This window comes from Sebastes fasciatus, chromosome 13 (assembly GCF_043250625.1).
Source record: "Sebastes fasciatus isolate fSebFas1 chromosome 13, fSebFas1.pri, whole genome shotgun sequence".
NCBI classification, from domain to species: Eukaryota; Metazoa; Chordata; class Actinopteri; order Perciformes; family Sebastidae; genus Sebastes; species Sebastes fasciatus.
Genome location: NC_133807.1, coordinates 26421233 through 26436303, shown reverse-complemented (window position 1 = coordinate 26436303; position 15071 = coordinate 26421233). Strand labels below are relative to the sequence as shown.

Genomic DNA, 15071 nt, shown 5'->3' with positions numbered 1-15071 from the left:
CGAAAGCAAACTCAGGAGAAACGTAGAGGGACAAAGGAAGGGAGAAAGAGAAAGTGAAATAATAGTGAGTTTGTGGGTGGGTGTGGAATCCTTTAAAAGATCCGGGGTGTTTTTGTCTCTCCGCTGTTTTGCGACAAAGTCCTCTAAGAATCAAAACACAAAGTTCAAAGGGAAGATTGAAGAAAGCGTTACATAAAAGAGAAACCGATTTTGTTCCAGGGCAAATTAGGCAGACAGAGAGAGTGGAGTGAAAAATGGAGTGATGGGGGAAAATCCCTGGAGAATGCAGTAATAACAAGTGATACCTCAAAGCAGCAGAAAAGAAACTGACGTGAACTCGTAGCACACCGTTTTAAGCTTAAATGACGGCGCCGTTTTTCTCCAAAGCTGTGGAGCAGAGCCCTGAGTCATGCATCTACCTGTTGAGGTATGGAGACTCAAGGAGGGGCTGAGTGTGTGTGTGTGTGTGTGTGTTATTTGATCCAGCCCGTTAAACGCCCAGAAACCAGGGTCAATAAGGGTCTCCAAACACAGGGCGTATTCAAGTTGGACTATGCACTAGTGAGAGGGAAATGGTTGGCATGCAGTTATTATTTTAACTCATTAAAAGTGGGTAAAACGATGCTGAAAGGGCAGGATTAAGAAAAGACATTGCAGCAGCTACTATTGCACTTGAGTTTATGTCCACACACAGATATGAGAGCAATGACATATGCAAAAAAAATAAAAAAATGATGCCTGATATTATAAAACCGTGATCCTTTCCTAATGACAAATACTTCAGGGGCTCTTGCATAATCATGACAGACAACATCTGAAACCCACACACCTACAAAATGCAGATTTGCACACATCACAAAACCAAATCAGCCTCAGCTGTAGGGCTGTGTGTTGGCAAGAATCTGGCGATACGATACGTATCATGATACGGGGGTGACGATTCAATATATTGCGATATATCGAATATCAAATCTAATTTTAGGAAAACTGTCACAGTAAAAAGAACACACCATCTGAGTAAAAAACGTCACTATGTGAACTGGCTACTATGAGGACTAACATCATTACACATGAATACAATTGGACTCGTTGGATCCACAAGAGTCTCAGCTTCACAGTGATACCCAATTTATGTAATTCTAAAACTGATTAGGGGACATAACACATTTGTACTGCATTGACTTTGCCCCAAACTGCCTGTGATTATCATAAAGTGGGCATGTCTGTAAAGGGGAGACTCGTGGGTACCCATAGAATCCATTTTCATTCACATATCTTAAGGTCAGAGGTCAAGGGACCCCTTTGAAATTGGCCATGCCGGTTTTTCCTCGCCAAAATTTAGCGAAAGTTTGGAGCATTATTGAGTCTCCTTCCTGACAAGCTAGCACGACATGGTTGGTACTAATGGATTCCTTAGCTTTTCTAGTTTTCTAGTTTCACCATTACCAGAGTGTGGATGTACTGGTTTGATTTCACAGCAGCATGGATGGTGCTGACTGTGGTGCTTTTGCATTGTTGCATGCCAGCCTAACCAGTGCAGAAGATTCCACTGGAGTGTAAGTAAGTGAGTAAAGGAAACATCCGTATCTAAGCTCACCTTCAGCACATGTCACTGCCACGAACAAATGAAGGGCAATGTGGAATGTGTGTAGATGGAGAGAGCATGGGGGCCACTGGCTTCCCATCATGCAGTGCGTGTCTCAGAAATAGAGCAGGAGAAGGCAGGGACCCCTGGGATGGTGGGACAGAGCTAAGAAAAGAGCTCCTCTGCTCTCATTTAAACAGGGACAGGTGCTGGAGGAGAGGAGAGGTAGGCCAGACTAAAGACAGAGAGCTGCGTGTATACGGTAGGTCTACTCTGGGCTGCTCATTCAAATACAGCGTGTCAGAGTTAACGCTTCACCCGCCACCGCTAACCTCTGCTCTTAACAGCAGACGTGTCATTTAGCCTTTTAGATGACATCCATTTACCAGCAGAAATGTAATGCTTACGCCCCGGATCCATTAACCTAAAAAGAGTAATTTATGCTACATCACTTTGCAGCCTCATTTTCCCTGTTTGAACCCTTTTTTTTCTCAGGTAATTATTACTGGGAGGGCTATTTTTTTCTCCCCAGCAGCAACTTCCATTGGTTGACTACAATATGACCCTTTTTTTCCCCCTCTAATGCATGTAATTTCCCAAAAGACATGTCTTTGTGCTGAATCATACACATGTGTTATTAAAACGTGGCAATTAGAAAGGTTACAGAAGTTGATAAGAGGGGAGAAAGATATTTGATTTCCTCTGGCTCAGGGAGGCTGAACTGTAAGCACTTCACATTCCTGTCCAGGTTCTTGAAAAACAGACTAATCAGCCCGAGAGGGGGCTTATTTTTAATTGTTAACTATGGAGGACAGGATGGAAGGAAAGGCTGTGCTACATAGATTCACCAGAATAAGGCTAGTATACAGTTTATAGTTTGACTGTTACACACCTCCAACAGTGAAACACTAGCCATGTAGGGCAGCATAGAGGAACACACCCAGCTCTTAACTCTCTACTTCACCTGAGGACACTAAAAGAACAGGCTGACCATAACAGTGAGTCATAAACAGGCCCATTGCCAGAAACCTATTCCTCCAGTATGTGTATAACCTCCTTATTATTATTATTATTACGTCAGTGCATTCGAGTCAGGTGGGACAAAAGTAGGCTAATATATACATAAAATTGGATTTTATAAACTACCTTTAGCCCTGTTTGTCTTTTTTTTCCAGATTACATCCAAAATCGTTTTTATGTCTGTGAACAGCCATTTTGGACTGAAAGTGACTCCAGTAAAACATGCCGTACAAAAGTAAAACAAAACAATTTCTATTCTATCGTTATATTCAACTGAAATGGCCTGTGTTTAACAATAAAACTGTATGTATAATAAGCGACAGTCGGAAACGAAGCAGCATGTAAAATGACGGTATTCTGGAAATTATAAGGGTTTAGTATAATTATATTAAATAATTTAAGTGATATATATGTGCACACATACTAATCATAGATCAAAACAGCTAAAGCTTAATTTGGCTGAACTATAAAAGGCAGAAGTGGTAAAATTAAGAGCCGTTTGGTGAGCCGAAAGAGCCGGCTCTTCTTGGTGAGCTGAGCCAAATGATCTGGCTCCTTTAAAAGGGCCGGAATTCCCATCACTAACAGTAACGTTAATATCACCGTTAATTACGAGTTCCATTTGAACGCACCATAATTGCGTGTAGCCCCGCCCCCTTCACTCAGTGTAAAGCAGCTGGTGCGGATTAGTTAATAATGTAGGTTAAGATAAACAACAGGGCGAAACAAAGCAGTTTGGTTAAGTTTGTCACAAAAAATACGTCTCGAGGAGCAGGAGGAAGATAATTCAGCTCAATTTCCGCCGTTATTTTCAACCAAAACACAACAGTTTCTCCTCAACAAGTTACCAAGTAGGCTAATAGACACCTAACCGTTACCATGGCTGCTAATTAACGATGACGTCAACCAGTCCATCTCAAAGCTAACCTGCTGCCAAAGCACGTTTAAATATCTTAAATACACAAGAATGAATGAACACTCGTTATATGTAAGGGTTTATGAGAGATGCTCCTGCTTGTTTATCTCTGTCAAAACACGTTGGTGAGGAGGCATTAAGTGTTTTTAATACAGCAGCTGAAGAGGAAGGCCACAGAGGACAGCGCATCTCCATCACTTATTGAGGTGCTCCAGTGACATATTTACCAAAATGAACGTGCTTTCATCACAATACAACAAGCTGTACTGTTGAAAGACTCTTCTCAGCTGTCAGTCAGACAAAAACTGGCATCAGGGCATCAGTGATGACACACAGGCTGACCTCTGTGTCCCTGCTCTCCTCTGAAAGAACTAACTTTGGACTATAATGAAATAATGTCAACACCAAGCCCTGTTGTCTCCTGCTGCGATCATCAAAAGTAAGCTGCCTATTTCAATATTATTGTTTATTGGGTATAGTTTTTTGTTGGATTTTGTGCAGATGTTGCACATCTGTGTGTGGTTGAGGTGGCCGCAGTGCCAGCCTATAAGCATGTTGGTGCCAGTGTACCTCTATCCAGACACTTGATTATAGTGATGCTGTTGTGTCTTTCAGCTGTATGTGGTTTAAGTGTCATTTCTAACGTTACTAAGCATGTTGGTGCCAGTGTACCTCTATCCATGATAGCCTCAATAGCAACATTTGGGGGGATCTCTGGAAAGATCTTGCAATTGTCACTGAAAATGTCTTTTAAAAGCGTACTATGCCCATCAGTATTCACTATTCAAACTGCAAAACATCTAGTCAGAAGATTAATATTGTTGTGTTGCTGTTGCAAATGGTCCGCAATGTTTAGTTTAGAAAATCTAACGTTACCCTGCACAACCTGAAAAGCAAGTGGATTTTTTTCCTGCAGTGACATCATGGTTTCACTCTGTTAGAAGCAGGCTCATGCATCAAGTCGGGGAAACGTGTCAAAGGAGAAAGCAACAGGAAGAAGCCGAGCCCAGGCCTCTGAGGCTCACTCTTTTTAAAGGAAGATAGAATATTTATTTTTTGTATCTCTACCTGTTTGCTGTGCATGAGGTGAAAAGTTGTACAGCGACGGGTAAGAGAAAGAGAGGCTAGTGTGGATTCTGTTGCAGGGCATAGTTGTTGCGTGGTTGTGTAGTTGTGTGTGAGCGGCCTTATTGTTAACAATATCAGCCTTGGTGATGTGTGTGCAAAGACTGGGTCCTGACCCACAGGTGGGTCGCAGGAGATTTATCTGGGTTGCCAAATTAATTTGAAGAATTTCTTCCACAGTCTTATTTAATATTTATATCTGCAATAAACATTTGAGCCACATGAGGGAAACTGATTGTTCGTATTGTTCTGATAGTTGTAGCCTACTTTTAACGCTGTATCTAATATGAAAAGCTAGCGTACAAACGAGTCTGTTAATGCCGCCTGAATGAATTTATTTGGTCTCATTTATAAAGTCTTAGACATGTGTATATGTTTTCAATAACACATGTATTAAACAAAGTTTATTCATCAAACGTATCTCTTCGAAATAGCTAGTTTATCTATTCAAGATAATATAAAGTGATGCAGAAATTGCATTAAAAATGGTCAGGAACATTCATTTACGCACAAATTTGCTCTTCTCACAATTCATACAAACACTGTTGTGTATTGCGCATTGAGTTTGTGTAAGACTTCAGTATAACACTGGAGCACGAGGTGCATTAATGCATTAACGCAATCGATCTTTCGAAAGTTGTAGCGGGCTCAGTTTTAAAGCTAGAGTGAAGATACTGGTATCAAACTAGAAAACCTGAGGATCCATTGGTACCAACCATGTCCAACCAGGCTAAATAAAGCTCCAAACTTACACAAAATGTTGGTGAGGAAAAACGGTCATGGCCATTTTCAAAGGGGTCCCTTGACCTCTTACTTTAAGATATGTGAATGAAAATGGGTTCTTTGGGTACCCACGAGTCTCCCCTTTACAGACATGCCCACTTTATGATAATCACATGCAGTTTGGGGCAAGTCATAGTCAAGTCAGCACACTGACACACTGACAGCTGTTGTTGCCTGTTGGGCTGCAGTTTGCCATGTTATGATTTGAGCATATTATTTATGCTAAATGCAGTACCTGTGAGGGTTTCTGGACAATATTTGTCATTGTTTTGTGTTGTTAATTGATTTCCAGTCATAAATATATACATACATTTGCATGAAGCAAGCATATTTGCCCACTCCCATGTTGATAAGAGTAGAAAATACTTGACAAATCTACCTTTTAAGGAACATTTTGAACAGATGAAAAATGCGATTAATTGCGATTAATCGCAATTAAATATTTTGACAGCCCTGGAAAAATGTAATCCCTCTACAATGTACAAACACTTTGATGCAAGCTGGCTGATTCAACTGACTTTTGAGCCATTTTAATTTTCTTAAAAAGGTAAAATTGGCTATTTGTAACCAAAGAAAAATGAGCTCTATGAATGATGACGAATCAAAACAGGAATTTCTAGTTAAAACCTGTGAATATTCTCATCTGGCTACGGATCTTGTCGTAAATAACAAGCCTCTTAGTTCAGAGGAATATAAACACAACGGAGCAGAGTGGACGGTTAAGATTGTCGTAAATACATCCAGCCCCACTAACTCCACATTTCCTGCATTTCCCTAGAAGGGTTGGAAAGCCACACATGTCACTGAGGTAATAAGTGCTTACGGAGAGGGATAAAGGAAGAGGAGGATGTCAGAAACAGAGGGAGAGAAGGGGAAGAGAAGAAGGGAGGGCAGGTGTGTGTGTTAGCATGTGTGTGTGCATGCATGTGTGTGTGGGCGGCAAAGTGACAGGCGATGATTAGCCCAACCAGAGGAGGATATGTGGGAGGGAGAGTGTGGGAGTAGTGGGGCTGGCGAGAGTGAGCGAGAGAGAGAGACTGTCTCTTTAGGCAGAGATATACACAAGTGGATTAAAAGAGCACTCGTACTGTATAAACACATAGAATTGACAGGAGATTTATGCACAGAAAATGTACAAAACCATGTAACTATAATAGGCATGAACATGTGCAGGCACATAGAGTGGATTCCTGTGGGAACACACTGTGTTTTAAAGGAATGAATTAAGACTGGGGGTAGTTCAGGTTGATTTGTCGCTAATAAAAACAGCTACATTATTTCACAAGGTAATTTAATTCCACTTTAAGCAAAATGTTTATGTGTGTGTATGTGTGTGAAAGACGGGAGAATAAAAAGGGGCGGAGGGAGGAAGAAAGAGATGGAGAGCAGCTGCCGACTCTTAGGTGTGTAGGTGGGACCATTTGCAGCCCGTCTCTTACTGAGCCTCGATGGAATTAACAGGCTTTAAAGACGCGTAGCAAGATATCTAACTCACGCATATGAATGTGTGAGCATGCGCAAATGCCTAGAAAAAAAGCAGATGTTTATCTTTTCAGAATAATCAGCCGATCAACTCAATAACTCTTCAAACAAATAACATTAAAGTCCCAGTGAAATTGAAGTTAGAGCGTCTTTAGCTTCTGTACTGTGACATGTTCCCCAGTGAAACTGAATATTTAAGCTGTGTGCAGTTACAAGGAGGACTTAAAACATCTCGGCGAGTAAGATCATTCGGTTCAGATTCAAACCAACTTTATAAACCCACACGGGGAAATTTGTTGGGTCCAGTGCTCCAGACGTGAGGACAACATAAAGTCCACGGTAAAAATAATAATAACAATAGCATAACATACACAATATGATCTCAATATACTCATAATAAAACACATTTGATCACGTCTTTGTGGTAGGCTATATGTCCCGCCCCTCCTCCACTGTGATTGGAGTAAAAAGTGACAGTGACGAACGCAGTGTTTTACCCAAAGTTCAACATTTTTCAACTCTGGGTGACCTGAAAAAAATGCCAAACGTGCAGCACTTGGTGCAAAAAAGACGCTCAGCATCTTGTCACGCTGCTGGCGTTTAAAAAAAATATGCTGGCCTCAGGAAAAAACGCTTTGGTGGACACGACCTCTTAGTGTTATTTTTTAATTCTCCATCAATGTACACATTAAAACAGGGTGAAATAAGCTATTGAGACACGTTAATTTGGCGAAAAATGACTTATTTACTCACTTTATCGAAAGAGAAACAATTGAAACACTTTGCATTGTGACATCTCTTAAGAAAGATAAGATTAGGCCAAAATAAAATGACAAATTAAAAGCCAATTCTTGAATTAAATTGATATCTTCAAGCAATATCTCACATCTATAGCCTGTGTTGTCGACCGTAGCACATGAGCTGTGGTTTGTTTGGCTAACCTCCAGTATCTGTGTATATTTCTGTGCTCTACCACCGGTCAAACAGGAAACTCCCTTCACACGCTTTTACAGGAGGTCAGAGCGCCGGCGCCGACCTCAGGGTGGGGGACTCCAAAAAGTCGAGAGTAGGTGGCTGGAAAATAAAACAACACCGATGCCTCCCTTGGGAACCACGGTGGCATGTAGTGGAGAGCATTGTGCTGGAGAGTGGCGATGAACAACAGGGGCTAATATCTTTAGCCACAGCACAACCTTTTCTTTTTCAACTAACAACTGCACACAGAGCGATTCAGTCGGTGAACACATACAGGGAGGATGAGTCATTTCAAATATCCAGTCCCTTGCAGATCTTCCTCCAGGCAGGGCTTTTGAAAATGGAATCAGTTTTCAGTTCCCTCATACACTTGTGACAAAAGAGACGAGTAAATTGATATATTTCCACACACACACACGCAGAGTTTCCAAAATTGCCATGGCAATATGTGTAACTACTGGGGGGAGTCGACCAGCACACACGCAGGACTGTAAACACACCTTTAATAGTTTCTGACGATACATTTTCTTTTAAATAAGTCCTTGCTGTTAGAGCCACAGTCTCAAGAAGAGATTAGATCAGCCGTCAGTCGGCTCACATACGCGTTACTCTCTTTTTCGTAACAAGTTCAGCTGAGGATGTCTGGCTTGGAAGAGCCCGCTACTGTAAGTGAGGCTCAGTTCAACACGGAGATACCGCTGTATCAATGGAAAACCTCACAGTGATGGAGAGATAGCAGGAGCGAGAGAAAGAGAGAGAGAGACGCTTACTGAATAAAACATCCTGAGAGCACTTTCATGTCGGTCCCTGTTGGCTGGGGCTGGAGGAAACCCAAACTAGATCTCAGCTCCACCGCAACAAAGGCCCCGTCAAATCAACAAGCTACTTCCACGCAGATCAAGCAGGCGAAAGCCCAATCAGCGCAAAGGGAGTCTCTTCAAACAGGAGCTGATTTCCCACGGGCTGGTGACGGCGAATACAGACGATCACCTAGGAAACAACTCACCAGGAGAGGACCAGGTGTTGGTCGCCAATTGACCTCCATGTTTGTAACCAGAACACACACACCTAATTGCCATGACATACACACATCACATAAGGTGCAACATCTGGGATACATTTTTCCGCACAGAATCAACCCCTAACCAGTCATATAAAAAAGGCTTTTCCAAAAACAATCTCAACCAACTACCCTCTATATACTGCTGTAAATAAATGATGTTCAGCTACCGGCTCGCGGCGCTGACTGTACTGCATTCATTATCTTTTCTACCTCCGATGACATTCCTCTGACAAAAGGAGGCCCATAAATTGAAAAAAAAGTTATTTCCTCCAGGACACAATCTAACAACAACAACCTGCTTTAGGACTAAAATGATTCAGTAAATATTCTAATTAAAAAACACCTCCTGTATCAACCCACACACGTCTCTCTGAATGCAATTTACCTTCCCCTGACACTTTTTCTTTTTACACAGAAAGCTGATGTTAGATGACGTGTGTGTGTGGGAATAATAGTGTTGCACGGTAAACCGATGCTAGAACGGTATCGCAATACCCTGCTGTTAAAAACGGCATGATACTCCATTTTATTAGTACCGGTACTTTAAAAACGGCAGCTTTAGGGTATTTCCTATGAGTTGCGTTGATGTGCAGCAGCGAGGCAGTTTGTGTGTGTGTGTGACTGCATTTAGAGGAGCGGGCGGTTTTAACTTGGCTGCAGGTGGGAGCAGGCAGTCAAAAAATAAACTTTAGCGATAACCAGAATGATGGAGTCAACAAACGCAGTTGAAAAGAAGATTAAAGCAGGCAATGAACCACAGTCACGCTCTGAGCTGGTGTCTGTATCAGCTAAGGCTGACCCGGATGCTTGATTCAACCGTTGCCATGGTAATCAACCTCCAAATCCGGCTCTATTTACCGACCAAATATACCGATTAAATTAGATTCACCATCTTTTCTGAATCTGTCCAAGCATCTCCTGTAATTCGGCAAACACATAATCCACCAAAGAGCATGTGTTAAAGTATAATTTTGCCGTGTGTCTCAGTAACGTGAAGTGAAGGGAAAGGAATTGCAGTCCAGCAGCGACATTCTCTTCACAAACACCACTTAAACACAACACAGCACTTTCTACAAGTTACTGTGGCGTCTTCCTGATTTTAGCAGCTTTTCCCTCATCAACTTCTCACAGAACTTCATCTGAATTTATTATCGTTTTGTGGGTTTTTTCTTTTGGAAGCCTCTCGCGGTCTCCCGTGCTGCAGTACCACTATCTGCCTGAACTGTTACTGATGCGCCGGTGGGGGCGCTGTTTTATAAAAAAAAGTCTTATTTAATGTGTGCTATCTGGTTTCAAATATAAAGTTAACTAGCAAAGAACACACATTAACTCATATATAGGAGACATCAACTTACTGCATATCATGTACATTTTTTATTAATACAGTATGGAGATATTTAGGCAGGGTATCGTATTGAAGTTATAAATTTGATATCGTGACAACATTAGTGTGTAAGTGTATGAAGAACTGCTGCTGCTGTTGTTGGCCAGTGCGGCCAACAAAAAGAAAGAAAAAGAGAGAAAGTGGCAGAAAAAAAAACAGGTTATCAGGTGTATGTCAGTCACTTACCTAAATCTTTGGATCCTTGACTCTCACTGGCCAGTTCACCCATTCTGACCAGAGCATCAAAGTAGCCTTTGGCAGCAAATGTCACATCTGGAGACAAAAGAGAACAAAAAGAAAGCAGGACGGGTTACTAATTTAAAAGTAACAGTGCGTCTCTTCAAATTTGGAAAACTATAACACATCTCAGCTTTATGTAAACAAAGTCGTCAGCAGTCTGGCCAGTGACGCCGAAACATTCGCACTCTTTCCTTCTACCTCTGGTTTCCCTCAGACGCTTTTGAAGCGGTGAATCACAGCTTCTCGCCACCAGAAAATAAGCAACACTGATGTTGCTACGTAATTACTCAACATCATCATCTTGTTGGCATTCTGCGTGCTTGATTGCAAGGAGGAAATTAGTTTCTGACAGATAATCTGTGCTTGATGGGGAAGCCACACAAGCACAAAAATGTGTTTTCTGTTATGTTTATGGCTTAGTGTTACAATGAGGAGAAAAGTTGGTTTATTATCACCACAAAGTATACAGTATGTGAGTAAGTTTAATATTTAGAAAGGGTTTTGGCACTAAGTATATTCCCCCTTCAGTGAAGCCTGATTTAATGTTGCTCCAAACTCATTTCTAGATAACAACTGGAAACACTTGGTCTTAGTCAACTAAGATTTCTTTAGTCCATTAGTCATTTTTATGCTTTTTTCATGCTGAATGTCTTATTTAGATATAAATATCATATTCATTTATGATCATATCTCTGGTAAACACAAAATTAAAAAGGGTGCTTTTGTGTGATTCTTTGTGAAGAAACTCAGTTTTACAAATCTGTCAATTAAATCAACTAATCGATGAGTCAACAAAATCACAAAAGGACAGCCCTAGTTTAACGCTATGATGTCTGGTGTTTGAGTCAACATTTTTTCATTCCTGATCTCTTTTTGATCTCTGACCAAATAGACCAAAAATTCAATATTTGCCAGCCAATAGCTGTGAGATAACATTGTTGTCCCACCAAGGAAATAGCTGTCACGCTGTTAACCACATGCTGTTAATCACCGCTGGTCTTTTCCTTCTTCCATTCCATTTCATCTTTTTTTGTCAATAATATTTCTCAGCAGGGTGACACAGTGACTTGGGGAGACTGTTGATTAGTGGAGGCTCATACACCTGCATAGAAAAGGCTTCGACCTGCTTGGGTGTCCCTCTCAGTGGGCTACCTCCAGGTCTGAAAAGTGAAGCCAATGCTGAAGTGCCTTAAACCTGCATTCTTTCTAACAGCCAGCAGGGGGCGACTCCTCTGGTTGCAAAAAGAAGTCGGACTATATAGAAGTCTATGAGAAAATGAGTCTACTTCTCACTTGATTTATTACCTCAGTAAACATTGTAAAAATTAGTTTATGGTCTCAATCGCTAGTTTCAAGTCTTCTTCAATACAGCATGATGTTCATTTAGTAAATTATGGTCCCGTTTAGAGTCAAATAGACCATAAAGCAGGGTATGGTTTAAGGCGTGGCTACCTTGTGATTGACAGGTCGCTACTATGGCTTTGTCCGGTCTGGGAGTTGTCCGTGTTTTCGCCTTAGAGCTTTGACCCTTCCACAGTGTGTTTTCAGTTCATGAGTTCATTGGTTGCCAGAAAGTGTCTTATTCAGCGTTTGGTTGTAGCTCCACCCTCTCGTATCACTTTTGGTCGCAAAAAAACAACATGGCGACAGCCAAACATCAAGATGGCGACGGCAAAACTCTAGGCTTCAAAACGGCGGTCCACAAACAGCGTTGTCTACGTATACTTCTTATATACATTCTATGGTCCCTCTGCAACACTGGATGCTGTATTGTGGCTGACACTGCAGCGTGACTTCTCAGGGGAGGAGGGGAAGTGAAGGAGTATTTCCCTCTAGCACTGATTAAAAGGTGTAATAATGTAACTCTAATTGCCTCTATAATCTAATGGGGATAGCTAATTGCTCAAATGATCTGTTTTTACACAGAGATTCCAAGGGTCACTAGATGACACATGTGTGCACAGATGTGAACAAACACAAAATGCTTGACCTCTGCTCTAGATCCTCAGGATACACAAAAGCAATCAGTGAGGTTAATCCTAATCAGCAGCCATATCTCTTCTCTCGCGAACTAAATGAAGCTCAAACGTACTCCTGGTTGCCCAGATCAATATTCCCCTTCGGTCCCTATTATTCCTACTGCTGCTGCGCTGGCCGACAAAGGTCACACAGGGCTTCCAGTGATTTCTGCCAATCGGCCCATCTCCAGTGAATAATGGCCGCTGCTTTTAGAGGTGAATCCAACAGCGGTCCAGGTGACAGATGGGCCCTGTGCCTTGAGACAGCTGCCAGGTGAGTGACACGTTCGCAACAATAGCCTGGCAGGGGCAGGCTAATTCTAGCAGACAGATGCATCCCCGCGATAGAGGAAGTCTCCCAGGCTGGAAGCCTCGCAGCTCCGCTCCGAGGCTGAGGGACATATGCTAATGCTAATCCCAATTACGGCTGAGTCAACGGCAGAAGACGGCGTGCGTTTTCCTCTTTCCTCTCTCTTGCCGGGGGAACACCTGAGAACTGAGAGCCGAGCCTCCAGAGCATCACGGCTGATTTCTCTTCATTATGCCAAACAGACCCCCTCCACCTGCCTTGATGTGGAAAGTGTGAGTGTGTCTGTACATGCAAGTTTGCACATGTGCGGTGGGGGGGGTTGTGTGAGTAGGATGGTGGGAGCTACGGCAGATTTTCGAAGTGATCTCCAAGCAACAGACTCTTTCTTTTTGCCTGCTGTTGAGAGTGTGTGTGCAGCTGAAGGGTGGCTGAGTCGATAAGCTGGATCTATACAGATACTTTACTTCTGTCTAATGAAATGTGTGGCGAGGGGCTCACAGAGACAGACGGAGAGGATTACCGGATCTCTGATTGTAAGGCAGACAGACAATTGGTAGGGGACGGGGCTCATCTCAGAGCTACTGATCCATCACTCATGCTTCACTCTAGAGAAGAGGTGGAAGAACCACACACCCCTTTAAATCAGGACAACCATCATTTCCTGTACTTGCATCCTCCTCCTCATGCTGTCGGTGGACTTGTGTAATAAGTTCCAGGCTGTGTTTGGTAGGCAGTTGGAGTCGCTCAGTTGTATGCATCTGTTGCTTTTACACTTACCAAACGCTGTGAGATTTAGCGACTCACTGCTGTGTTGGCAAACCTGGAAAGTGTCCATATCCAGATCTAGCAGGCCTACTCCATGGAGCCCTTTGGCATTTCTGGTACTGAATAATTTCAGTGATTGCACCATATGGGTGGAAGTGTGTCCTCCCATCCCCTGCCCACGCAAATCAGAGCCTCTTAGTCCCTTGGGTCGGGCCAATTCTGCAAAGTGGGTCTTTAATGGCTCAGCGGGTCCCTACCAGTCTGTCTCCTACCTACACCAAGGCCAGGATTAGTTATTGTGTGTGTCAGGGGAAAGAAGCAAAGGCTTGGAGAGGAGGGTGGTACTAATTACTGGATTAGTTGGACTGAGGGGGGTTTGGCCTTGTGTTAAGGTTGAGGGTCGTTTTTGGGAACGAAAGTTTTGGGAACCCAAGATGAAAAATCTCAAAAAGAATGAAAGAATGAATGAATGAATGCCTTTAGTTTCGTTGTACAGCTGTGCAATGACAATAAAGGCATTCATTCGAGATTGACGGTCGTTTTGGAGGAAAGTTTTGGGACTTTGTTACCAAGTCAGAGAGATGACAAATCTCAAAAAGTATGATGCATCGCTGTAAGTGTTCACGTTTACCTTTGTGAATTTGACTGATGCTGACAGATAGCTATCCTCACTTCTACATCAGATAAGAGACCTTTTGTGTTTGTCAGAATACACAAATAGTATACCACATGATAAGGCCTACCCATTTGACATATTGAAATATTGTCCTTTTTTAGCAGGACAAAAAGAAAGAAAGGTAGATAAATATATACATGGAGCTAGGGATGTCATAAGAACAAGTACTTTGGTACCAAGATGATACCAAAATGATGAACACGTGACGTGTTTTTCTACAGTAAGGAAGGTATCGTATGTACCGTCAGCGCTCGAGACCAACGGTGTCCCGTCGTCCCAGGGACGACAGAAAATGTCCAGGTGACGCACCCTATTTTTCCCTGTTCACATTGTGAACAACAAATCTGTGTTGAAATCAGTAGGACGAGAGCTAGTTAATGTTAGCTGTTAGCTCTGTGCAGGACTGTGCTGCTTACCGGCTGCAAACAGTTAAGAGATAATGAACAGCGAGCCGGTCATTGTTGTGAAATAAACCCCAACATGAAGCGGAGGGGTCTTGTATCGCCCTGAAGGGGTTTATTTCACAACAATGACCCGCTAGCTGTACATTATGCTGCTTATTACACAGCTACATACTTAAGAAATCAATAATTTGACACAAAAACGGTCCGCCAGAGTCCGACATCAGAACTGCGCCCATAGCAACGGTCTGTTATACATAGCAACGGTCTGTTACAGGGAAATTACAGACTGCAGAACGCAGTGATTGACCAATCCGAATTGAGTATT

General features: G+C 42.4%; 1 protein-coding gene across 7 annotated transcripts in view; it reads right to left on the bottom strand.

Annotated features, from left to right (window-relative positions):
- The window catches only part of LOC141781022 (BAR/IMD domain-containing adapter protein 2-like), a 69377-nt gene that overhangs the window by 33954 nt on the left and 20352 nt on the right, over nucleotides 1–15071 (bottom strand). For all 7 annotated transcript variants that reach the window (XM_074656537.1, XM_074656533.1, XM_074656535.1 and 4 more), the window contains exon 3: nucleotides 10520–10606. In XM_074656537.1, coding sequence (XP_074512638.1) covers nucleotides 10520–10606 — 87 coding nt within the window. The remainder of the gene's footprint in view (nucleotides 1–10519; nucleotides 10607–15071) is intronic.